Here is a 26,457-nt window from a genome sequence, read left to right as displayed (position 1 = left end):
CTAAAGGCTCCATATTTCCTTAGAGGCTTTAGAAATAAAATAGCTTGGTCCAGGAGTTGAATAAGATCCTAATGGGATGTTTAACCAAATATTCTTTCCCTGGAGACTCTCAGTGACTATGACTTTCAGAGCCCTGAGCCCAGTGTGATTTTACTGTCACTTGGCTGGATAGAACTGCAGCACTCTGCCTGGCAGCTCCTTTTAGATTGAAGCTGGGCATGGTGGCTCACGCCTGTAATCCCAGCACTTTGGGACACCAATGTGGGACGTTTGCTTGAGGCCAGGAGTTCAAGACCAGCCTGGGCAACACAGTGAGACTTTGTCTCAAAAAAAAAAAATAAAATAAAAAAAATTAGCCACCTATTCAGGAGGCTGCAGTGGGAGAATCCCTTTAGCCTAGGAGTTTGAGACTGCCACGAGCTATGATTATGCCACTGCACTCCAGCCTAGGGGACAAAGCAGAAGCCTTGTCTCAAGAAAAGAAAGAAAAGGAAGAAAAGAAAGAAAGAAAGAGTTAGACTGAGTTTTCTACAAGCCTTGAAGGCTGTTCCAGATCTGTAAGCACCTGGAAGTGCTATTTTCTCTCTGCTTCCATTGTTCTTTACTCACACCTCTGCTGTTACGTGTATGACATACCATAGATTTTTATTTCCATTTCTGACTGTTCCATCCAGTGTATGTAGCCATCAGCCATTGCCATCATTAGCAATGGCCAAAGCCAAAGAATTGAATTATTATAATAAGAAGTGAGTTCCATCGTATGAATGCTATTTCCTTCACGAGAGCCTGCTTACTTGGCCATGACTGGTAGGGACTGAGTGAGAATGCTGAACCTCCACATCAATCTGGTCATGCAAATGTACTCATTAGTAGGTGTGTAGCTCCTCCTAGATTAGGATTACTTGTTTTTTTGTTTTTTGTTTTTTTTTTGGCAGCAGTTTGGTCCTCTTGCTTCTCTTTATTGCTCCATCTGTTGCAAAGCAGTCAATCACTGACTATGGACTCTAGGTTTGATCCCCTTCCTGGCAGTGCTTGGCTTTGAATGTGTCCCCTCAAAAGCCTGTGTTGGAAACTTAAACCCCAGCACAACTGATAGAAGAGGAGACTAAGAGACAGGCCTGGGACTGGATGCAGGGGCTTGCAGAGTGTGCGCAGGTGTTAATGTCTAACTAAGGTGGGTTGATAACCACAGACAAAGACTGGCTTTAACTGTCTTGTCAGCTCTCTAGGTCACCTTATGTGAACTTTGGCTAATTACAACATCATTTTCATTGTGGTTTTAAAATTTCTCCACCCTTGAAATCGCCATGACGTTCTGAAACAACTGTATAAAGTATAAAAATGGGAGGGAACCAAATTGCAGAAATTACTACCTAAATTCTTAGTAAAAACTAACCCTTCAGCCTTGAATATTCCACCTCTCAATGAGCTAAATTTCATAATACGTGCAGCTGCTCTTTTTGAGCCTGCCTGCTTTCTTACTCTTGAGAGAGTGTACTTTCACTTTTGCTTTCAATAACAGCTGCTTGATTTTGGCTTACATGGTGCATCCTGAAATTCTTTTCTCAGATGATCACCAAGAACCTGAAAATACCTGCACTCGGAGGACAGTAACACAACATTGTTGGGAGGTGAGGCTGAAGAGAAGGTGTTTGGATTATAAGGGCTCTACCCTTATGAACAGATTAATAGCAACTATAAAAGGGCTTGAGGCTTTGAGTTTGATTTCTCTCTTGCACATGAGAGTGCACTCTTGCCCTTCCACCTTCTGCCATGGGATGACACAGCAAGAAGGTCCTTAAAAGATGCCAAGTAGATGCTGGCGCCATGCCCTTGGAATTCCCAGCCTCCAGAACCAGGAGCCAAATACATTTTTTTTTTCTTTATAAACTACCCAGGCTGTGGTAGTCTGCTATAGCAACACAAAAGGGACCAAGACAGGCCGTGTTAGAGATAATCCTCACAAACAACTTTATGAGATAGGAACCATTAAGATTCCCATTTTACGTAAGCAAAAACAGAGGTTTACAAAAGTAAAGTTGCTTATGACTCCAAAACTGGAGCAAGAAGCAATGGAGGGATGGGAAATAATTGACTCCTTTTATGATCAGGGACTATCTTCAGGGTTGTGTAAAAGAGACAGAAACATGAAGTGGTTAAGAGGGTGGACTTGGATGCCAGACCACCTGGATTTAAGTCCTGGCTGTGTTACTTATTACCTCTGTGATTTGAGGGGGCAAGTTATACAAACTTTCTGGGCCTTGGGTTCCTCATCTGAAAAAAAATGGGAAAATTACTAGCCTTACCCTTTCAGTTGTTATAAGAATTCAATGAGTCAATATAGATGAAGCACTTAATACAGTGCTCTTGATATAAGTGCTCAGTAAGTGTTAGCCATCATCACCATCACCATCATCATTGAAACAATGTTTGCCTGGTAGTAGAAGCTAGATAAAATGAGGCCCAGAGGTGTTAGTCACTTACCAGACAATTTTATATGTGCATAATGTTTTTAGTATTCAGACAACTTTCATATTCATTATTTTGCATGATTCTATCACTGCAATGTAAGTTATATTCCTTTCCTAGCAAGGCTAGTACAGCCAGTTATGTTCTTTACATTTTATAAATTCATTCATTCAACACATTTGTTTATTTATGAGACAGGGTCTTGTTCTGTTGTGCCAGGCTAGAGTGTAGTGGAGTCATCACAGCTCACTGCAGTCTTGAACTCCTGGCTCAAGCGATCCTCCTTCTGCCTCAGCCTCTGGAGTAGCTGGGAGTACAGGTGCATGCCATCATGCCTAACCAATTTTTATTTTTTGTAGAGATGAGGTCTCACTATGTTGCCCAGGCTGGCCTCTAACTCCTGGCCTCAAGCAATCCTCCTGCCTCAGCCTCCCAGAGTGCTAGGATTACAGGTGTGGGCCACCGTGCCCAGCCCAACATTATTTATTGAACACTCTTATGTATCAGGCAGTGCTGTGTTCTGAAATTTCAAAGATGGGAACTTATGGTCTCTGCTCTTATGTTAATAAAACTGTCTTTGGGAGTGCGTTTTAGGGGACATTTTACTTTCATGCTTTGTTTGAATTTATGTGATAAAAATGTATCACTTATATGGTCAAGGATGAAAAATGGGTGGTGGGAGACGAGTCTGATGGGGACGCAGGCATGCAAATAAGTAATTATAATATAATTGTCATTATGGAGGTACCGACAAGGGCCTGTGGACATATACGAGTTCCAGGAGGAAAGTCAGAAGAGACATTGAAGCTAAGACAGGAATGTTGAGTAAAAGTTGCCAAATTAATGAAGAAAGAAGTATGTTCCCATAGAGGAAGCATGAATGAGCATGGCATATCCTGAAAGAACCATCTACCATTCAGTGCTGCTTGGCATGAAGAGAGGGGCAAAAGATAGAAGCTAAGGCTGGTTAGGAAAGCAGGAGTCAGATAATGAAAAAATGAACTATACAGAGATGTTCAGAATTTGTCCTATAGGTTAGAGCCCCCATGAAGAATTTTATGTTGGGGAGAAACATGATCAGATCTGTATCATTCTGTTGGCAGTATGCATGATGGGAACTGATAATTCTCTAAAAGGCTAAAGCAGTCAAGGCAACACCAATACCTGAACTCAAGTCTTCTGACTCCAAGTTTACTGGGTTTTCTATTAAGCCATGTTGACTCCTCTATATAACAATATATAGGCAGGGTGTGGCGGCTCACGCCTATAATCACAGCACTTTGGGAGGCCAAGGTGGGATGATCGCTTGAGGCCAAGAGTTCAAGACCAGCCTGGACAATATAGCGAGACTTCATCTCTACAAAAACTTTTTAAAATATTAGCCAGGGTCAGGCGCAGTGGCTCACGCCTGTAATCCTAGCACTCTGGGAGGCCGAGTCGGGTGGATTGTTTGAGCTCAGGAGTTTGAGACCAGCCTGAGCAAGAACGAGACCCCGTCTCTACTATAAATAGAAAGAAATTAGCTGGACAACTAAAAATATATATAGAAAAAATTAGCCAGGCATGGTGGCGCATGCCTGTAGTCCCAGCTACTCGGGAGGCTGAGGCAGGAGGATGCTTGAGGCCAGGAGATTGAGGTTGCTGTGAGCTAGGCTGACACCATGGCACTCTAGCCCAGGCAACAAAGCGAGACTCTGTCTCAAAAAAAAAAAAAAAAAATATATATATATATATACACATATATTAGCCAGATGTGGTGATTTGACCCGATAGTTCCAGCTACTCTGGAGGCTGAAGCAGGAGGATCATCTGAGCCCTGGAGTTGGAAGTTGCAGTAAGCTATAATTGTGCCAGTATATTACAGCCTGGGTGACAAAGCGAGACCCTGACTCTAAAAACAAAACAAAAAGCACAATATATAAAAGGTCCCACTATTTACTGTATTGATTAGCTAGTGTAAATTTAAATTCTTGACCAGGAAAATGAGAAAAGATTTCACATAATCATTAAGCGACCTCACCTCGTCTTTACCTTTTTGGGGGGACACGCCTATTAATAAGACACTTGTCTCTTGCCCTCCATCTCTTTATTTGAATGGAAGAGAGTTTACAGTCCATTAATGTTTTCAAAATTAATTAATTAATTTTTCAAATTATGTGAGAGCATAATTTCCAATGAACAATTTGCACCAGGGCATATACCCTTAATAAATTCATACGATTTTTGTTTGGTCTAAATTTAATTTTTAATACAGTGTAATCCCATTTCCTTCAGTGCGTTTCCTGGGATTATGTATCAAGTTGAAAGGACAGTAACTCTTAGTAGGAGAGCTTCCTTTCTCCATGAGTTAATAAGTTTCTGGGCTTTTCTTTCCTAGAGCACAATTCCATTATTCTGGTAGGACCTTATCATTACATTTCCATGGGTTCCAAACTCCCCAAATCCTCATGGTTAATATGATCCTGTGTTACCAGAGCTTTAGTCTGAATTCATCCTAGGGAATGGTATCATTCTGGCAAAACTCATGTCATCGAATGTCTCTTTGCCATCTGTGTTCTACTTCCTGCTTACTGGAACAAGAGATATTAAACTCTTCCGTCTCTCCCTCACTCCTGGGGCTAAGTTCAATTTTTTAACCTATGCCCAGAAAGATGGTCTTTTATTCATGCACTCATTTATCTATTTCTTTAGAGTGTCTATTATATGCCAGCCACTGTGCTAGTCACTCAGGACACAGTATTGAATAAAACAGGTCCTTCCATTGTGAATCTTCTGCTCTAGTGACCCTGATAATGGGGGAGGGTATTGTTAAAAGTGAAGAACAGCTTGTTAACCGAGACTGGGAGGAAATGGAAGCATCTACAGCTGCCAACTGTGTAATTGATGCATCTTAAGGAAGAAGTTTAAACATATTTTAATGGTTATATATGAGCATGATTGCTATTTTCAATTTAATTAGAGGGAAGGCAATATGCCTCCTCTTAACATATTGCAGTAGAGTCCGTGAGAATGGGGCTATTTGTTTAAAAGTTAACATGATTCTTCAAAAAAACTAAAAATAGAATTACCATATGATCCAGCAATTCCACTTCTGAGTATATACCCCAAAAAACTGAAAGCAGGATCTTGAAGAGATATTTGTACGCCCATGTTCATTGTAGCATTATTCCCAATTGCCAAGTGATGAAAGCAGCCCAAATGTCCATAGACAGCTAAATGGATAAAGAAAATGTGGTATATGCATACAATGGAAATTACTCAGCCTTAAAAAAGGAAATCCTGTTGCATGCTACAACATGGATGAACCTTGAGGACATTATGCTGAATGAAATAAGCCAGTCACAGAAGAATGAATCCTATATAGTTCCATTTATGTGAAATTAGATCTAGAGTAGTCAAAATCATGAAACAAAAATAGAATGGTGGTTACCAGGGGTTGTGGGGAGGGGAAAATGGAGAGTTATTTAATGGGTATAGAGTTGCAGTTTTGTAGGATGAAAAAAATTCCACATTGTTATATAACAATGTGAATTTAGTTGAAATTACTGAATTGTACACTTAAAAGTGGATCGTTTGAGCTCAGGAGTTCAAGACCAGCCTGAGCAAGAGTGAGACCCTGTCTCTACTAAAAATAGAAAGAAATTATATGGACAACTAAAAATATATAGAAAAAATTAGGCGGGCATGGTGGGGCATGCCTGTAGTCCCAGCTACTCGGGAGGCTGAGACAGGAGGATCGCTTGAGCCCAGGAGTTTGAAGTTGCTGTGAGCTAGGCTGACGCCGCGGCACTCACTCTAGCCCGGGAAACAGAGCGAGACTCTGTCTCAAAAAAAAAAAAAAAAAAAAAATTAACATGGTTAATATGGAAGCAGCTGTGGGTATGGTAGAAAGAGCAGTGAACTGGGGTCAATTAGAAGGTCAGGGTTGCAGACCTGGCACTGGCAATTCCTAGCTGTGTGATCTCAGGCTTACATTTAACCTCTAAACCTCAGTGTCCTCACGGGTAACATGGAGACCATGCCACCTACTGCTAAAAGGTTTGCAAGGGTTAAATGAGATAATGTGTGTGCAAGCTGGCGGACACTAAAGCATGATTCAAATGGAAGGCATTTTGATGGTGACGATGATGGATTTCTCTATTACCTGGCTTCACCACTGTCGTGTCTAGCTATATCCAGGGACACTGGCCTGTTGAGGCACCAGCTCCAGCTTCTTCTCCCTTCCATTTGTCTTGCTACATTCTCCACTTCGGGGCTGCAGATGTTAAAAGTGGAATGCCTAACCTGTCTGCTGCTCCTTTTACCAGCAACTGTTCTTACTAGATGTCTCCCCAGGCAAGTTCCACTTGTCTCCCTTTTCTTATTTTAGTTAAACTCAGAGAGAGATTGAAGACAGACACGTGAGAAAACTGAATAGCAATGCAAGATAGTGAGATAACTCCTGACTAGGACACTTAGAGTAGCTGGACACCAGCCTGCCTTTGAAGGAAGGAGAAGGTTTGAATAAACAAAGTGAAGGGAAGTGGAAGAAAAGTTCGAATTGCTGGTGGGAGGAAACCTCATGAGCAAATACTTGGAGGAAAATAATCAATAACAAAAGCTTAGGGGACAAAGAGAACACTAGCGTGCTTGAAATGGGCCTGAAACATAATTGTGAGGGGACAGATTGCAGGCTGAGGGCACTAGATTTTATGCAATGAGGAATTCGGTCCTTCAAGTTTGAGAAAATGGGAATGATCTACTGAATGTGGGTTTTAGACCAGAATAATTCATGGGCCTAATACAATTACAGTAAAATCCCAATAAGTTATTCAGGGAAAGCCTACAAAATGATACTGAAATTCACCTAGATGAATCATCAGGTAAGAATAAGAATAAGATTTTAAAGTGTATAATGAAGAACTTTCCTTGTCAATAAATGGTGGTGGGAAAATTGATTTATAAAAAAATAAATTTAGGCCAACACGGTGGCTCACACCTTTAATCACAGCACTTTAGGAGGCTGAGGTAGGAGGTTCACTTGAGGTCAGGAATTTGAAACCAGTCTGGGCAACACAGTGAAACCCCGTCTCTATGCAAATTAGAAAAATAGAGGCAGGAGGATCGCTTGAGCCCAGGAGTTTGGGGTTGCAGTGAGCTATGATGATGCCACTGCACTCTAGCCTGGGTGACAGAGGGAGACCCTATCTCAAAAAACAAAACAAAACAAAACAAAACAAAAAAATAAATCATTTTAGGATTTCATCTTATACCACACAACAAAATTAGTTTAGAGTTTAGTGAAAAGAAAAATAAAATAAAAATTAGAAGATAATATAAATCAATGTCTACTCTCTGGATGGGTAGGAATGTTTTAGATCAATAGACTCTCTTCATATACTGCCAGTGGGACTGTAAATTGGTGCAATCAATTAGGAAAGCAATTTGGCCATATCTTGTGAAGGTGAAGAAGCACCTACCCTGTGACTTGGTTCCATTTTTATACACACACACACACACACACAGACACACACGAGAAACTGCAGCACACAAGGAAATGTGCCTGGGAATGTTAACAGCACCATGTTCAAGATGGCAAAATGCTGGAAATAATCCAAACCACACAAAATAAGAGGATGAATGAAGTGCAGAACATTTATAAATGGAATGCTACACAGCAGTGCAAGTGAATGATCTAAAGAGTTCGTATCAATATGGTTAAATTAAAAACACAGAATGTGGAGTGAAAAATTAAGTTACAGAAGAATAACATGCAGTACAATACCAGTTATGTACAATCTTAAAATATGAAAAAAGTACTACATGCTATGTAGGAATACAGACATACAGACATATTAATATTTGGTAAAAGTATGACATCATGGAAATTAAAAAGCACCAGATTCAGGGTTGCTTACCTCTAGGGGAGAAGGGAATGTGACAGGAATAGGTCACACAAGAGTCTTCAACCTTGTTGGTCACGTTTTATGTGGTGAGTATGTAGGTATTTATTATATTATTCATTGTGGCTGTTTGTAAGTATAAAATGTTTCATGAAATAAAATGTAAAGGTAATATATATTCCTCATAAAAATTAAAGTGACATCTAAGCATATAATTCAATCTTTACTACGTACCTCAATGCATGCCCAAAGGTATTCACTACTAACATTTACATGTATATCCTTACAGAACTTTTCTGGGTATTTGCAGGTATATATACATTTCATACATCAGGTTTTTCCTAATATAAATAGGATACTACTTTACCTATAATTCTGTGGCTTGTTTTTTTCACTTAATATCATACATACTTTTCTACATGATCAATATCTCCCTTATATTTAATGGCTGTACAGTACTCCATAGTATGGGTATACCGTAATTTTTTTTTTTTTTGCTTTGAGACAGGGTCTGGCTCTGTTGCCTAAGCTAGAGTGCAATGGCTCTATCATAGTTTATTGTAACCTCAAATTCCTGGGCCCAAGTGATCCTCCTGCTCAGCCTCTCAAGTAGCTGGGACTACAAGCACACACCACCACGCCCAGCTAATTTTGAAAATCTTTTGTAGAGATGGGTCTCCCTATGTTGCTCAGGCTGGTCTCAAGCTCCAGGGATGTCCCATAATTTAGCCCTCAACTGATACATACTTAGGTGGTTTCTATTTTTTTTTTTTAATTAAAATTCTGCAATGAATATCCCTGGTGAATCTTAGGAATATTTTTGCATGAAAGCCAAGTTCCAAGGGGAGTAATTTTTGAGGAAAAGACTTTCTAAGAGTTTATGCTTAGTAATGAAAGAAATCTCAAAGGAAATATGATAAACTCTTCTATGTAAAATCAACATATTAAAAATTCACATAAATAAATCACAAAAGCACTAAAACTGTAATAGAAAAAATAAGCAGAAGACACCAATAGTCAATTTTCAGAAAAAGAAATACAAATGATTACTAACTATATGGAAACATTTTAGCTACTCTATCCCTGTAATAAGAGATGAGAGTTATAATTAGTTTCAAATTTTTGGTCTATAAATTTAGACAAGATGAGAAACTAATAGTGTTGGCAACTGGCAGAACCTTATCAAGAACTTAAAAATATTCCTATCCTTGGACCATTAATTCTACAATCATAAATTCTATTTGAGGAAATAAAGATGTTGTAATTGAATACATTTAGGGCTACTGCTCCTTCCCTTCTTTTTCTCCTTCAATGGACATGGAAACAGTGGAAAGCCCCCCAACATTTATTTTGTTCAATATGACTCTAATATCCTGACCACAGTTGATTGGACCAGGTGTGGGTACCTGACCTAAGCTGAGCCAGGTTCCCTTTCCCAGGAACTTTGAAGTAAAACTAAGAGATTCTCATCAAAGTTTTGGCTGCTCTCTGAACACATTGACTGCCACACTGGAAACAAAAATTTTTCTTTGGGGCCATGGAGTTTTGTTACAAAAATAGAATAAAAACTTTGAAAACAAAATGATCCTTTCTAATTTAATGAAAAACTTGTTATTTTTTATTGTTTTCTGTGCATGAGTTATATGCAACTTGAAAAATAGTTCTTGCGGCTCTCAAGGTGAAGAAACACGTGAGTTACATATGCTTCACGAGGCCCCGGGCTCAAAACTAGCATGAGTTAAATACAACTCACATGGCAGTTAATGTGTTAAATGCAAACAATGCAAATATGAGAGCTTGACCTACCATTCTGCACAACCTAGTCTAGGCCTCAGAGAAAGTGAGAGAAGAATGACTGAAGCACAATCACAGCAAGGGGCAGACGTTAAAAGGCCTGAGTGCTGCTGGTTGTTGCTTGCTTAGGCTAAGAGCATCCCTGCCCAGAATTCTAATAACAATTTCCCCTCTTTGCTTAGGCCAATTCCAGTAATTCCCTGTAAGACTCCTGCTGCTCCAACTCATCAGAGAGAATCCCAGATTCTGCCCAGTGCCTCAATATCCCAGAACACAGAGAGTGAAGGAAGTTGAGTATTCTAATTTCCAACTCTGAAGGTCTACTGTGAAGGAAGAGAAGGAGTGGAAGGAACAACTTAAAACTGGTGGAGCACTGAGTAAAATGAAAATAAATATTCTGTGTAAACCACTTTGGATAGTTCCTGGCCCATAGTAAACAATGCCTTAAACAAAAAGCAAACAAAGAGTATGCCAAGGCAGGAGTGAATGGGAGTTCCTTTTTCCATTTTTCCCTCCTGGTCACAAGGTTTACACTGGGCTCTGAGCTCCCATAATAATTAGCCCTTGGTCATAACGTCTTGTAATACACTAGAGTGACAGTCCTTATTATGTCTTATTCATATTTGAATTTCCCCAGAGCACAGAGCAGGTATTTGAAGTTTGGAATGAATGTGTGAGTGAATGATTAAATAATGAAAATTTGTTTTTTGTGTGTGTGTGTTTAAACTAAAATATTAGTAATAATAGTAAATAATGAAAATTTGGTTAGGAAACCTCTATATTATGCGTTTGAAAGGCCTATAGAAATGTAATGATCATCACAACATGATGATTTCTGTTGAAGTTGAGCATTTGCCATGGTCAGCCTATGAAGCCCGTGACTTTCAGCTAATTATAACTTTTTTCCTCGTCGGGGTCAAGACAGCTGTGATTTTATACTTCGAATGAGTCTCTTTCAATGTTTTTTCTTTGAAAAATACTTTTTCATAAATACTTTGTTCCAGTTGCCAATTGGTTTGTTAAGTGGGTCATCAACCTTCCAAATCTGAGAGTGTAAGTGTTCTTGACTTAGAAATGCCATCAAACAGAACATTTTTGAATCCTAGAGATGACTACTGCCTCTGTCCTTGTTTCAAAGCTCTCTAAACCTCAATCCTCTACAAAATTTTCTGTTCATTAAGAAGAAGGTTGATTTGGACCCACATTGCAATCTCACTCCACCAGCAAAGTGTGTTTCTTACCAAAGACAGAATAAGGGATGCTTTATGTTTTTGCAAAGAGACTTAAATATCAAGGGAAATGAGCTGGAAAGGCTTCATGTTTTCTATATTTTCTACACACACTGTATACAAACCAGATTGAACAGAGGATTTCCATGGGGGAAAGGCAGTAAAATAGTTTAGAATTTCAGTGACTATCTTCCAGTCATAATTCCTACCCAAGCCCTGCCACTTACTAGATGTATGACCTTGGGAAAAAAACTTAAGCCTTCTGTATCTTAGTTTCTGCACCTAAAAAAATGCAATAATAGTACCTACATCAATGGGTTATTTTGAAGATTAAACAAAATAATATATGTAGGCCAGGTGTGGTGGTTCTCACCTATAATCCCAACATATTGGGAGGCCAACGTAAGAGGATTGTTTGAGGTCAGGAGCTCAAGACCAGCCTAGGCAACATAGTGAGACCCCATCTCTACAAAGGATAAAAAAATTAGCTGGGCTTGGTGGCACACATGTGTAGTAGTCCTAGCTACTCGGGAGGCTGAGACAGGAGGATCACTTAAGCCTAGGAGCTCGAGTCTGTAAGCTATGATAGAGCCACTGCACTCTAGCCTGGATGACACAGAGAGAATCTGTCTCTAAAAAAAGGTAACACACTAAAAAAAGTGTCTGCCACCATTCCCGGCTCATAGCATTTAATGAATGGGAATTCATGTTGATGGCTTTGGAACACTTGGACCCTTGTTTCTACTTTCTTTACTTAATGATCTCATGTAAGGTCACATTTAACCACTGTATCTTACTAGTCTTTCCTTCTGTATCGTTCACAATTTTAGTATACGTGCTGCTGAAGCGAGCGCTAGTTTTTCCTTCTGTAAGATGGAGAAAATAGTAGCCATATATTTAATTACTTGGACATATCATTAGCAAACAATTTTAAAGACAGAGGTAACTTGGTATAGTGTGAAGAGGCCTGAAGAACCGGGTTCCAATCGTGGTTCTAATAGTCACTAGCTTTCTGACATTGGGCAACCTCTCTGATCCTGTTTTCTTATTTATGGAATGAAAATAATATGTATCTACAGTGTTAAGGCTCAAATTAAACAGTGCATGTGAAAGTGCACTAAGTTGCCACGCACATGCTTGCAGTTATAATATTATTACCAGTACCATGCAAGATTGTATACATTGCCCTTATTGGCTCATTTTAATAAGTGTGCTCAGATTTAAGTTTTCACCCTTTTTTGGTTATCTTATCTCCTTAGAACATTTTACCTGTGATTTACCCTATGCTTATAGATTGTACCCAATTTTATTGACATCTTAAAAACAATGTTTTTCTCTATGATAGATAAGAACCCTAGATGTAACATTCAACTACAGGCTGCATTTTCTAAAACATGGCCTTGGTGTTTTAAGAGACACAGTAAAAATAACCTATTGAAAAGCAGCAATTTGTTAAGGAATAAGGCTTATTTTCATGTTCGGTAGGTCACTGCACTGTTCTTCCCTTGTGTCTCTCTGTTCTAGAGGGACTTAAATAACTCTGCATGAGTAATTCTTAAGAATATCTGCTTTGGCCGGGTGTGGTGGCTCATGCCTGTAATCCTGGCACTCTGGGAGGCTGAGGCAGGTGGATCATTTGAGCTCAGGAGTTCGAGACCAGCCTGAGCAAGAGTGAGACCCCATCTCTACTAAAAAAAATAGAAAGAAATTAGCTGGACAACTAAAAATATATAGAAAAAATTAGCTGGGTATGGTGGCGCATGCCTGTAGTCCCAGCTACTCAGGAGGCTGAGGCAAGAGGATTGCCTGAGCCCAGGAGTTTGAGGTTGCTGTGAGCTAGGCTGACGCCACGGCACTCTAGCCAGGGCAACAGAGTGAGACTCTGTCTCAAAAAGAAAAAAAAAAGAATATCTGCTTTGAGTTGAACTTTTAAAAAAATACACCAATAAATTAGACTTGATGAATTACATTAAGAAAGAACTCCTGGCAGAGTCACTTAAATGATATCCTTTCATGCTTAAGGTTAGAATAGATTTCATCTAAACATTTCATTTAGTTCAACACGTAGAGAACCACAGATTTAGGGTCTAAAAGTAAACTGAAGCTTGGAGAGGTTAAGTGACTTGCCTGTGTATTTTTAGTCAGGATTCTTCTAGGTGTAAATTATGGAAATCCAACTCCAAAGTAGCTTAAACAAAAAAGGGAATTTATTGGCTTATATAACTGATACTGGCTTCAGGTATAGCTGAATCCAGCAGTTCCAATAAGGTTGTTGCAACTTGGCATTTGCCAAAGTTTCTTCCAAAGGACTGGCTTCCTCTGGGATGGAGGAAGGAAAAAAGGGAGATAGTCATAAGTAATTTCAATTTACATCATTTCTATGTTTATGATTCAAGAGGAAGAGAGGCATCCCTCTCCCAGCATTCCAAAAGCCAATCTTGGGGAAGGCCCAATTGGTTCTCTTGAGTCACTGTACCCATCTCTCTTAGGGGAGAGAAGAGGGAAGCACCATGATTACCAGTCCCCCAGGACCACATGAGTGAGGGAGGGTGTGATCCTCAAAGGAAAGAAGGCATGGTTCAGAGGAGGTATACAACACACCGAGACTAGACCATTATTAAAGGCAGGACTAGGACTAGAAACCAGTTCCTAGTGTAGTTCTAGAAGCTACAGAGAGGAAGAGAAATAGGTAAGCTTAGAGCAAAAATAGTTTGAGCTTCTTTTAAAGGAATATAAATTAGAAATGAAGATAAAGCTCTGAAATGTTAAGTCAAATAACCATTTTTTGTCACTTTCAGAAGTCTGTGGATATTGTAAAATGCAAATCCATGCTATTGCTAATGAATGCTCCCACACACATTCTATAATTTAGTGGAAGTGGATTGAAAGGCATGCCTCTGGTCCTTGTTTTCTTCCTGGCACAGGGGGTATGCCAGAAAAAAATTTTGAGGGGGGAAAAAAAAAAGACTGAAAACTTCCTAAAGTTTCTAGATGGATAAAAATGTATTAAAAATAAGAAGAAAACTGATGATTGTGGTAATAACTAGTATTTATTGAACAGTTAACATATGTTAGGCACTGTAGTAAATGTATAACCCCATTTAAATTTGACGACTATCCTACAAGTTAGGAATTGTTAGTCTGTCTATTTACAGGTGAGGAAACCAAGGTTTGGAAGGGTGAATAATTTGCCCCAGCTCCTGTTAGAGCTAGATAATGTCTGATTTCAGAGTCTATGTTCTTATCACTATGCTTATTATTGGGTATAGATTTAAGCTCACATAATTGTGCAATGTGACTATTTTACAGGCAAAATTATTGCTTGTGAGGACTGAACTCTGATTTTTTTCCTTTTGCTCAAATTCCTTACTAAGGAGGCCAGATGAGTCAGGCTCACAAATGGTAAAATCCCACTAAGCAGGTTTTTGTTAACCAAATATAGTGTGGTTTACTTCCCAACCTGATTCCAGTGTAGCATTAACATCACCTAAAAGATAGAAAGCCCCCATCTTAACTCAAGCATCCCAGCAGATCCTTATCTTAGCCTGAAAGATTCTCCTGTCTGGACCTCCTAGAGTGCTTAAACCTTTATCTTAAATTAAGCATTTCCTTTCTGGTCTTTTAGATAAAGCCTAACTCTCTCAGCCAATTGTCAGCCAAAGAATCTTCAAACCCACCTATAACCTGTAAGCAACCCCCCCCCCCCCCCACACACCTTTGAGATGTCCCACCTTTTCGGGCCAAACCAATGTGTGATTCCCACGTATTGATTTATGATTTTACATGTAACCCCTGTCTCCCTGAAATGTATAAAACCAAACTGTAACCCAGCCACAGCGAGTCCACTTGCTCAAGGCCTCTTGGGCGTGGCTCCAGGTCATGGTCCTCACATTTGGCTCAGAATAAACTTCTTTCAAATATTTCAGAGTCTGGATTTTTCCGTCCACACTTGTTATACATTATTTTGTATTTTGTCCTGTGTGAAATAAAGTGCATTTGAAGCTGGCTTTCTCTTCTGCTTTTTCTAACCCTCCTTCCCCATCAGCAATATAAGACCTCTCTCCCTGCCTTGCTCCATCAGTTGACATAGGGCCTCTCTCCCACTAAGGACAGTGCAAAGGTCCTCTGATAGTCATTTCCAGATTGCAGCTCCAACTAGGAACTCGAGCACCTAACCATTTCAAATCTCAAGCAATAATTATGCACATTAATCACATGGAATGCTATGAATAAGTTACAACCTTCAAAGCACATCTGAAAATGTAAATTGTGACCCAAGAAAATGTCACTGCTGAGGGTGTTTCCAGGTAGATAAATGTAGGTCAAAGAAATATGACACCAAAGATCCCTTATCTACACTAGCCCTGTGTTTACTCCTTTCATTGTTTTCTTAAGAGAGCAGCCATTGCCTTAGGCCTTCTCAGTGTTCTTGCCTCTTAGTCCTCAACCAGCTTCATGTACCCCCACTTCACACACACCAAATTAGACTAGTCTACCTCTGATGCTATTTTATCCGTGCAGGTCTTTTCTTCTTCTATTTATTGGTTGATATTTGGTTTAATGATGCTTCTGCTTATCTTAGTCCTTCTTTAGTTCACCAGTCACCTACCCTTTGATAGTCTCTGTCCTCTAGACTCATTACATGGTCAGCTGCCAATAGATTGATAAGCTCAGCATTGGTTTGGGGAAATGAATGCTTTCATCTGATAGCAATGAACTGCATTTGTCACTTGATAATGGCCTCCCAGATGGCATGTTTTTCTTTACAGGTGTAATCATAGTGTACTACATCCTTGAACTCCTTGACCCAGGGGATCCTCCTGCCTCACCGTCCTTAGTAGTTGGGACTATAGGCACTTACCACTGCTTCTGGCTTCCAAACATTTCTGATCATGCATTTCCATCAGTATACTATTTGGGGGCATAGTCTTCCAAATATATGTATATTTGTCCATAAAGTATATACACACATGCCACCATCATGAGCTTATAACTCAATCACAATGTACAAGTAGGGTGAAGTTCATTGTTAATGACAGTGGGTGTTAAGTCTACATTTCACAGTTTTCTTGATCATTTTGTTATTTGTCAAAATTTGGTTGCATTTATTAGATTGTCATTTTAACTTTGAAAAGTGACTGTGGGCTGAGCCCATAATCCCAGTAACTCGGGAGGCTGAGGCAGGAGGATCACTGGAGCACAGGAGTTGGAGACCAGCCTGGGCAACATAGTGAGACTGTTTCTTAAAAAAAAAAAAAAAGTGGCTGTCAAAAGATTTGTGATTTCTTTGCAAAGGACTCTTGTAAGATCATTTGTCTGTTTTTTGGGGGGTTAGTTTAATTAAATTGAGATAATATGATCAGTAAATTCACTTAGCTGAACCCAGCAAACTGCAGTTAAGTCACAACATGTTGGCAAGGGCTGATTAGGTGGGACCATCACTGCCAACCCCTGGGAATAGGTAACTCCCACTTTTCCCTGAGGGCATCTGCTATGCTATTCTAGGCCAAGGGACCATTCCATATATTCATTCTGTATATAAAATATCAGTTGACCTTAATGTCTTTCTTTTTAGATTAGAATTAAACATAAATAGATGTCATCATATTTTCTTCTCTTGCATCCCAAATTAACTAACTTGCACTATCCTTGGAGTACACAAACCTGGGATGCATGAGACCTCCTTTAGAAATTTTTTTTTTTTTTTTAGAGAAAGGGAGTCTCGAACTCCTGAGCTCAAGCAATCCTCCTGCCTTGGTCTCGCAGAGCACTAGGATTACAGGCATGAGCCACCACGCCTGCCTCTCCTTTAGGAATTATGGTCCAGAGAACAATTGCCACATGGGCAAGGATGTATTCATTTAAAAAGACCTGCTCATTTGAGTTGCTCAGCCATTTTATAAAAAGAGAAATGACTTTGAAGTGAATTGTCTTTATAGAGATCCAAAATTTGCAAGCATAATCCCCACTCTATGAAATGTTCTAAGCAACAGCTGTGAGCATTTCAAACGTGCACTATTCTTTTAACAGTTCAACTGTTGCCAAGGGAAATTGAGTTGGCTTCAAAATCTTTCTCGGTTTTAATTCTGCATTTGCCCTCAATCAAAGATTGAGGAAACAGGTTCTGCTTGGCTGGGATACTGAACTTTCATAAAGACTGTACAGGAAACTGAGATATGAAAATGTAAGCTTCTTGAAGGTAGGAACTAGATTGGTATTCTGTAGTTTTACAGGGCCTAGTATTAATAGTAATGAATCTTATTAGAGCAAAAATGGGCACTAGCCATACAGTGGCCAATCATCTGGAGTCAGTAGGGGGAGCCTGCTTCCATCTAAGAGTCATCTTTCCCTGTTTTCCACTTCAGTTCAAAGCAGGAATATTTTTATCTTTCATGGCACAAAATTATTTTTCCACTCAAGAGCCATTTCTGGGAGTGTGCATAGAAATTTGCAACACTTAAATGTTTAACAACACAAACGAGAAATGCAAATGCATTTTTGCTTGTCACTTGCACATATGGTACATGTAGTTTTATTAACATATAGTTTTATTCCCTAACTACATAGAAAGCATGATATGCAGAGGGGAAAAACTAGGCTACAGAACGACACACACATTATTAATATCAAAAGAAAAAAATACTTGAAGGGAGTACACTAAAAGGCTAACAGTGGTTATCTCTGAGTTGAGGGAGTATGAATAATGTTAACTCCCCCCGTCCCCGTTTTCTAAGTTTTGAACAATTAGTACTCTGACGTGTGTAGTCAGCATTAAAAATTTTTTTCTTTCTTTTTTTTTTCCCCTCAAGCAATTGTATGTAGCATGCATTTAAATAGATCGACAATCCAAGAATATTCTCTGGAAATGCACCATTTGGCCTAGGGTTCACCAAGGATGCAAACACACCTCCAAACATTTTATCACTTGTTAAAGCTTTCTCTGTAAATTCTTTCGGATCCAACTTGCTAATCAAAATCTCGAAACTCCTACAGTTTGGAGCTGGATCTTTCAGAGCTCTGAACAGCGGGCTGGCTGATACGGTTATTTGGAACGAAGAGATCGCAGTGTGGCTATAGCGTTCCCACCTGCATAACCTCCATAGGCTCAGGCCTCAAGCGAGGCGTACAGGCTCCAGGGAGCTAATATTCAAAACAGACGTTTACGGAAAGGGAGACGAGGTGAGAGAGAATTCAAAGCGTTACCCGACCCTTGGCCAGGCCCCAGTGCTTTAGATTTCGGCTCCGGGCCTCCCACAGGTTCAGCGGAGAGCGACTGCTGGGGGTTTCAAGGGACCCATTTACACAGGCAGTGGTGCACAGGCGCGGGCAGGCGATCTTATTTCTGCGCTGCGCGGGGTCCCATCCTGAGAGGGACCACACTAGCCGCTGAAGAGGAGAGGATCAAGGCCCAGGAGGCTCGCCCGCCCTTCGCTGACCCTTGCCCTCGGAATCCTTTGGTTGAAGACAACAGCCGCCCCAAGGCTCCGCATTGCGCGAAACCTACCCAGCTGATCTGCTAGTTGCACACCCCCCGGGATCAGGAGCTCCTCTCAGGCCTAGCGCACACTATGCCTCTCCACTTCAGCCTACCCGAGCGCCTGGCGGAAGCGGCGGCGGCGCAGCCCGGGAATGCTGGCTGCATCCGGGTTCTTCACGACCCGGTCCAATCCTCGGCCTCCTCTCTTCCCACCCTCCTGGTTCTCCGCCCTCCCGCCGCCAATCCCTGATCGGCTCTCAGCCGAACATGATGGCGGGGGAGTGAAGGCAGACGCCGGCCAATGAGGCCTTGCTTCCCGTTTGAAGTCTCCAGTGGGCGGGCGCCAGAGGCGGGCGCTGCTGGCCAGAAGGTTCGGTTGCGCGTGTGCCATGGACTCAGGCGCCCGGTGATATTGACAATAGCAGAGAGAAAGGGGCATTGACCGGGACCCTCCACGGGTAGCGAACGACGGCTCTGGCAGCGGCGGCTCCAGCTCCAGCGGCTCCTCCTCCTTCTCCTGCCTCTTCTTCCTGCTGCCGCTGCAGATCCAGTCTTCCTCCCTCCCTTCCCCCCCTCCCCACGTCGTCGCCGCCGCCGCCGCCGCCGCCGCTGGGTCCGGAGCTACGAGCAGAGGCGCCGCCCGCCAGGAATGTGAGCGAGGAGCCACCGGCGGAGCCGCAACGGGGTCGGTGCCGATTTGATGGGACGGGCCCGCGGGGGAGGATCGTGAGGCCGCCGCCGCCGCCGCCGGAGCGCTGAGGTTCGGGTCCGGCCGTGAGGCCTAGAGGCGCCGCCGCCGCGGAACCGGAGGGACGCCGCACCGGACAGCCGTCGCCCCGGGCTCCCCGCAGCTGCCCGGACTTCCCCCTGCACGTCCTGGTCCCGCCGCCCGCCCCCGCTGCGGCCCCCTCGCCCGTCTCCCGCCCCTCGAAACCACAGATCATCTTCGGATTCTTCCCCAGAAGCTTCAAGGTAACTTCGTCCCTCCAGCACCGCGGCTCGCCCGCTTCCCTTCTTCCTCCCGGTCCTCCTGTGTGGAACCTACGGGGCACTGGCCCTGGGAAGGCCTGGTCCGGACAGGCGAGGGGTGCGGTGGGGTGGGGTGCGGGAGACAGAGCGCCCGTCCCACTTGTCTGATTTACCTGCATGTGTTTCTGATGATACCTCTCGTTCACTCTGCCCCCTCCCTCCTTTTTCTCCACCTTCTGGGATTGGAGGTGTTTTCTTGTCCCCCTTTATCCACTGGCGGGGGCGGAGGATAATGGGGGGTTTGGTGTAGTGAGGAGGATTCCGTAGCAGCTTATCTTCTCCAGGGCTTGGGTGTGGGGTGGGAGCGAAGGGAGTCTGTAAGCATCCTTACAGACAAACCCCCTTCCCTGTCTTTCTTCACCTCTCTCTCTTTGCCCCCTTTGGATTATCTTGAGCCTTGGAAATGCCCCGTGCCCGCTGTTTAGAGAATGATAAATTTTAGGGCTCCCTGGCCCAGGGTGAAACCTGTTTCCGCTGGCTTTGCATGGACCCGTTCCTACCGTTCGTTCAGTTTGCGGTGCTTTAGGGTTGAGATCCTTGGCGTTTGCTCTGGGCCGCGGGCATAAGGGGCAAATGATTAAAAAAAAAATGTTACCTATATATCATCTGTAGAAATGGGAGATGAGGAATAAAGAAGACACAAAAAGAGTGGTGGAAAAACAGGATTTACTGATATCTTGTGATGTTAGGGATAGAATGAAGTCTGAGTAATTCACATACCAGATTGGAAAATCGGCCCCTAAATTTACAACATACAAATGTCATGTGGAGCTTATTACTGATGCAGTCATTTTGATATTTTAAAGTGATCTTACATCTTTTATAGTCATTCATAGTTCGCAATTCCATCTCGAATCCGTCATATTTACATATTTAAGGCTAAATTAGGGAGTTTTCTTTGAAACTTTTTTTTTTGAAAGAGAACCAAAGAAGACTTCAAAATTCCTAACCTCAACATTGTGGGTTTTTTTTTTCTTTAAGTATTTTTGTTATTTTTACTTCATCAGAATCCAGGTAATCCAGGTGACTTTTTATTCTTACACGTCCAGGAAGAAACTTCCTTACTTTTTAATTTAGAAGTTAAAAAACACTTGTCTTATGTATTGGAATGACAGGTGAGTAATTACATTTAAGCATTTCTCCCATATGCATTATTTCTAAGTCTGCCATTAATCTTACGTGGAACCTCAGTGCCGTGGACATGATGGCATCTGTTTAAATTGGTGAATGAAATTGAGCTTAATGCTTGTTACTTTTTGTTACTTTTAGGAAATAGCCTTCATTTTAATAATATGAGAAGGTTAAAAATTGCAAAAGCACTGTTGAGTTCCATCAGTTTGATGGAATGAAATTGGTATTTGATGATGAACTTCAAGGTCTAAACCTCAAGGGATCTCAACTTGGCTAAGTAGGCTGTGAGTTTATGTTTTCAGTTCAACTTTGGTGCTTGATTTCATCATGGCCTTTTTTTTAAAAATCAAGCTTTAATAACTTAAGGTGGCTTCATTCAAAAAGAAGAATTATTTGAAGTGTTCTTAATTATGTCTTCTATGTAGTTGGTTTAATGCAATCTAGACTGTCCTTATTTGCAGTGTGGTATAGTTTATCATAGCTAACACAGCACATCACTTTAAAAGTCAAGCCTAAATAGTTTCAGTAATTGTAAATTTCACCTTGCTGTAATACACTGGTGTTTATTCTTGAAGTACAATAAGGATTTCAATTCTAGAATGCATTCATAATATTAAATATCTTGGGAAAATGTATCAATGGAAGTTTTCCAGCTGCAGAATAGCGGCAAAATTACTTCAAGAATTGCAAGATGAGAAGAGATTTGCAGTTAGAAAATGGTCAGACAGCATAGAGTTCAAGTTTAGATCAGCATCTTTAATGCTTAAAATGGAGTACAACACATTAGAGTTATGATATTGCTTACATGATAGTTATATTACTTTTTTCACCAGATTTTCATGTTTTCCCATTGATACAGACTTTTCTTAATTGATTTTATTTACTTTAGCATGTATTGCCATTTTCATTAATATCATATATGGGAATTTTAGAATTTGTGTAACTCACATGTATGTTTCCACCTTGGGAATGTGTTTATGGTACCTCTTTCTCTTCAGTAGGGATATGTCCTCAGCACCAACTACTCCTCCATCAGTGGATAAAGTAGACGGATTTTCTCGGAAGTCCGTCAGAAAAGCCAGACAGAAGAGGTCGCAAAGTTCCTCACAGTTTAGGTCTCAAGGCAAGCCTATAGAGTTAACACCTCTGCCGCTGCTAAAAGGTAAGGCTCATGACCAGGTGATGCATTCTTCTTCAAGTGATCTTTCTATATCTATATATAATTTTCTTTTTGTAGAGTTTCATATCTATTAAAAATCTGTGTTGCAAATTGAAGGGATGGGAGGCTTTTAGAGACATTGAAGTTACTGATGTGTGATCAGATATACCCCCTCTCCTTTTTAAAGGGCTCATTTTAATCGAAATAGCTGTGAACAAACAAAAAGTAACTTATTATCAGGAGAATCTCCCACATTGATAAGCAGAAAAACTAAATGCCAGGGAAACGTTAAGATGTCTGGGTCTGTGTTTTTTATTTTTCTTCTGTTGACATTTAGGTGTATATATTGTATGCAGTAGCAACTACAGATTATACTGTCTTACTCAGGAAGTAGATCCTAGTAGAGGAGATGGTACCATTAATTTACATATAGAAAATTGTGTTGGGAAGAATTCATTTTAAAAAATATTATCATTTTATAATTAAGTGCATTCTTGTTTTCAGATAGTATTAAATAGAAACAGTATATGGTTATCATACTTGTCTAATATTTCTTTTCTTTTTTCTTTGAATGCATTAAGAACAACTTTTTAATGTGAGGACTGTTTTTTTTGTCTAAATTAGATCTTTCAACTTTTGTTTGGGTATGTGCACACTTTTTGTCCTTCTAAATTTCCATCTTTTTGGTTCATGTTTATGAATAGGCATTGTTTGAAAAATACCAAAACATAGCTTTTATAGTGTGGAAACTATCATAATCTATCTTTGAAGGTGTATTTTTGTCTGCTGAATACTTAAGAATGGGGAGAAGGGGGACATGAACAACACAACAGACTTTAATGGCTTGGAGGAAACCAGGCAACCTGGTTTGCTAGTTTGTTAACGTACATTTATTTCGGTAACAGTTTGTGAAACCAGAGATTTTATGAAGTGACTGGAAAAGCTCCTCAAAATTTAGCTTAGTATATTTCAAGTGTCTGTATTTTCCATGTGCACACTTTTTTTAAAGGGAGGGTTTCCAGTGTTTATGCTTGAAATTGGTAGAAACTAAATGAGTGCTGATTACTATAAAGATGCTATATCTACTAGTTAGTAAAGACAAACTCTTATGAGCTTTGATGGGAGAATATTGTGGCTAAAGATTTTGCTGATAAAAATGAAAACAGTCATTATGAGGCTTTGGAAGAAAAATGAAGGAAAAACTCCAGGGATAACCATGCTTGAAATACAAGTTTGGGAGACAGATTCTTTAATAATTTATTTAATCTGAATTAGATATGTAATAGCTATTAGATCTATATCTGGTGAAGGACTTAATTCTGAGGAAGCAGATTAAACTTTCTTAGGATTAGAAGGAATTTAAAAACTTTATTGTTGCATTAATTTCTTGGGGCTCATGGTAAACACTTAAATTAGAAATTAACTGACCACTCAGCCAGAGTATTGGTTTTATGGGTAGGGAAAGAGGCATGTGTGGGAAGATTGGGCACATGTTTTAATATTTTGTTGTCCTTTTTCTTATTTTTTTATAGTGATAAAATATATATAACATAAAATTTACCATTTTGACCATTTTTAAGATTGCAATTCATTGGCATTAAGTACGTTGACATTGTGCAACTGTCACCACCAACCATCTCCAGAACCTTTTCATCTTCTCCAACTGAAACTCTGTACCCATTAAACACTAACTCCCTATTTCCCTCTATCTCCTAGCTTCTAGCATCCACAATTCTACTTTTTGTCTCTATGAATTTGACCACTCTAGGTTTCTCCTACTGGCTTATTTCTCTTTGTATAATGTCTTCAAGGCTCATCTGTGTTGTAGCATGTGTTAGAATTTCATTCTTTTTTAAAGGCTCAGTAATATTTCATTATATGTATATACCACGTGTTGTTTATCCATTCATTGATATACACTTGGGTTGTTTCCACCTTTTGGCTTTTGTGAATAATGCTGCGCTGAAGATGGTATGCAAATCTCTGAGTCTCTGCTTTCATTTCTTTTGGGTATATACCCAGAGGTGGAATTGCTGGAGCATATGTTTAATTTTTTGAGGAATTGCCCTGCCTATTTCTATAGCAGCTGTACCATTTTTCATTCCCATCCTCAATGTACAAGGGTTCCAGTTTTTCTACATCTTCACCAGTGCTTATTATTTTCTGCTTTTTTATTGTTTGATAGTAGTCATAGTGTGTGTGAAGTGGTATTTCACTGTGGTTTTGATTTGCATTTCCCTAATGATTAGTGATATTGAGCATTTTTTCATGTGCTTATTGGCCATTTGTATATCCTTTTTTCATTTTTTGAAAGTGAAATATGGTAGTATTGCAAGTTTTCTAAGAACTTTGCTGTCCAAGAATATGATTTTTTAACTTGTATATTTTGCCAGCATGGGAGAATTTGGAGAGCAGTAGGACTAGGTATACCCATAAACTTAATTCCAGGTTGACTAAAAGTGATTCTTATGTAGTAAACACATTCTAGGTATGTATTCTGGAAAGTATTCCATAAATTAGATTTCCACATCTGTCTATAGAATAACATAAAGATGTATAATCAGATATAGACTTCAGAAATGTGTATTTCCTTTTGATTTTTGTAGTGAACATAAAGAGTTTGTTCAATGACAGTTGTTTTCCTTACAATGGATTGGCATATTGCCTTCTCACCTATTTTAGGAACTAATTTATGGAATATAAAGAAAATATAGGAAGAATTTCTTTTCTAGGATTTTTTTTCTCCCATTGCCTTAGGAGAGACCAGAATAAGCTATATATGTATACCAAAGGATAGTTATTGATTTAATTTTTGATAGTATTGCTTTGACTGAATTAGAAGGTTTGAATTAATTTTATTTGGGGTATAGTATAAATTGCAGTTGAATTTTGTTAGTTGCTTTAAAGAATAAAGTAAAAGACATATCCTCAAGGTCTTTAATTTCAGGGGAATTTGAATATGGAAATTGTATAAACATAGTAATTATGTAACTCATCTTTTTAATATATAATTTTTGAAAGCTCAGAAATTAGATATTCATTGATAATCACTTGTTTTGTGTGTACTATCAGAATGTTTATCATATCCATTATAATCTTTGACTGACAAATTTATAAATAATAGTACATTAATTCTTAGCATTTAAAATGTCTGTTCACTTGGAGAACTGAAACATAAAGTGAGGGGAAAGTTTCTATTTTGCGCTTTTTCTAATAGTTGGGATTTTGAAATTTGTATCATTGATGTTATTTTACGTAGAAAGCAACATCAGCATGTAATTCTGTGTAAATATACAGTGAGTGACTTGGCTTTTCCTCAGCTATATGTAATGAGATTATAGGACGAACTCTGCAAATGTAGACATTTGCTTTTTCTCCATCTTTATATACTTCTGAGAGTGTTTTTGGAGAGTCCTAAAATTTTTGAGCCTGAAAGACTCTTATTTTACTGGTAAGGAAAACCCATCAGAGGTTTAGTGCCTTATGTGCTTGATAAGAAAGTAAAGACTTAGATACTTTCTTTGTACCTACAGAGCAGGACATGAAGCAAGCTTGGATGGTTATGTAGGTAAGTCGCTGTGTAATGACAATCAAACTAAACACTTAGGCAGGTAGACACGCACACACACGTACGTTAATAATAATTAGTAGTTGTACCTGGTTAGGTGATTTATTTTCTCTCCTCACCCCATCCTCCCATGCCTTATTTCCTTTTTACATTGACTTTAAATTATTCTGTAAGCTTAGATGTAAGTAAAATATTTTTGAAGAATACTGCCTCTTTGAAGATGGAATTATAGTGAAAATGGCATCATTATTTCTAGCCTCACAATTTATCATACATTTCTTAGGCATTTTTCCTAGTTTGAACATTCACTGTTAAACATTTCAACAACTCTGATGACCAGAGGCACCATTAAGCAGAAAGAAACTCTTTGCTTCTTGGTGATGTTATTCCTTCTCTAGTGAAAACACCTTTTTTAAAAACAAACAAAAAACTATAGTCCTAAGATTCAACTTATGTTTTTATTTTTTAGGGTGACAGTTTGTAAGAACTTTAAAAATTGTAATTTAAAACTAGTTTTTATGGCTTTCTAATGATTGGGTGGGATAATTCTTTTTCATCTACATATATCTGCTTTGTGTAAGGCAAGAATGTTCAGTATAATGGGCTAATGCACTAAAGTGTATTTATAATAAAAGTCTCTTAAGGAATAATGTCCTCTGTTTTAGTGTTTACCATCCTCCTTTTAGGTTGTGATGTGGTGTCACATGGGGGAAATTGCA

General features: G+C 39.7%; 1 protein-coding gene across 4 annotated transcripts in view; it reads left to right on the top strand.

Moving 5' to 3' along the window:
• The first annotated feature begins 19,647 nt into the window (after positions 1 to 19,647).
• Positions 19,648 to 26,457, top strand: part of PPP2R5E (protein phosphatase 2 regulatory subunit B'epsilon) — a 138,344-nt gene continuing 131,534 nt past the window's right edge. For 2 of the 4 annotated variants that reach the window (XM_069487359.1, XM_069487349.1), the window contains exons 1-2: positions 19,764 to 19,823; positions 22,010 to 22,173. In XM_069487359.1, the coding sequence (XP_069343460.1) occupies positions 22,017 to 22,173 (157 nt within the window). In that variant the 5' untranslated portion in view covers positions 19,764 to 19,823; positions 22,010 to 22,016. Of the gene's footprint in view, positions 19,824 to 22,009; positions 22,174 to 26,457 lie in introns of all 4 variants that reach the window. The other 2 variants (XM_069487370.1, XM_069487339.1) reach the window with 2 other exon arrangements.

This window comes from Eulemur rufifrons, chromosome 2 (assembly GCF_041146395.1).
Source record: "Eulemur rufifrons isolate Redbay chromosome 2, OSU_ERuf_1, whole genome shotgun sequence".
NCBI classification, from domain to species: Eukaryota; Metazoa; Chordata; class Mammalia; order Primates; family Lemuridae; genus Eulemur; species Eulemur rufifrons.
This window is presented reverse-complemented; position numbering and strand designations above follow the sequence as displayed.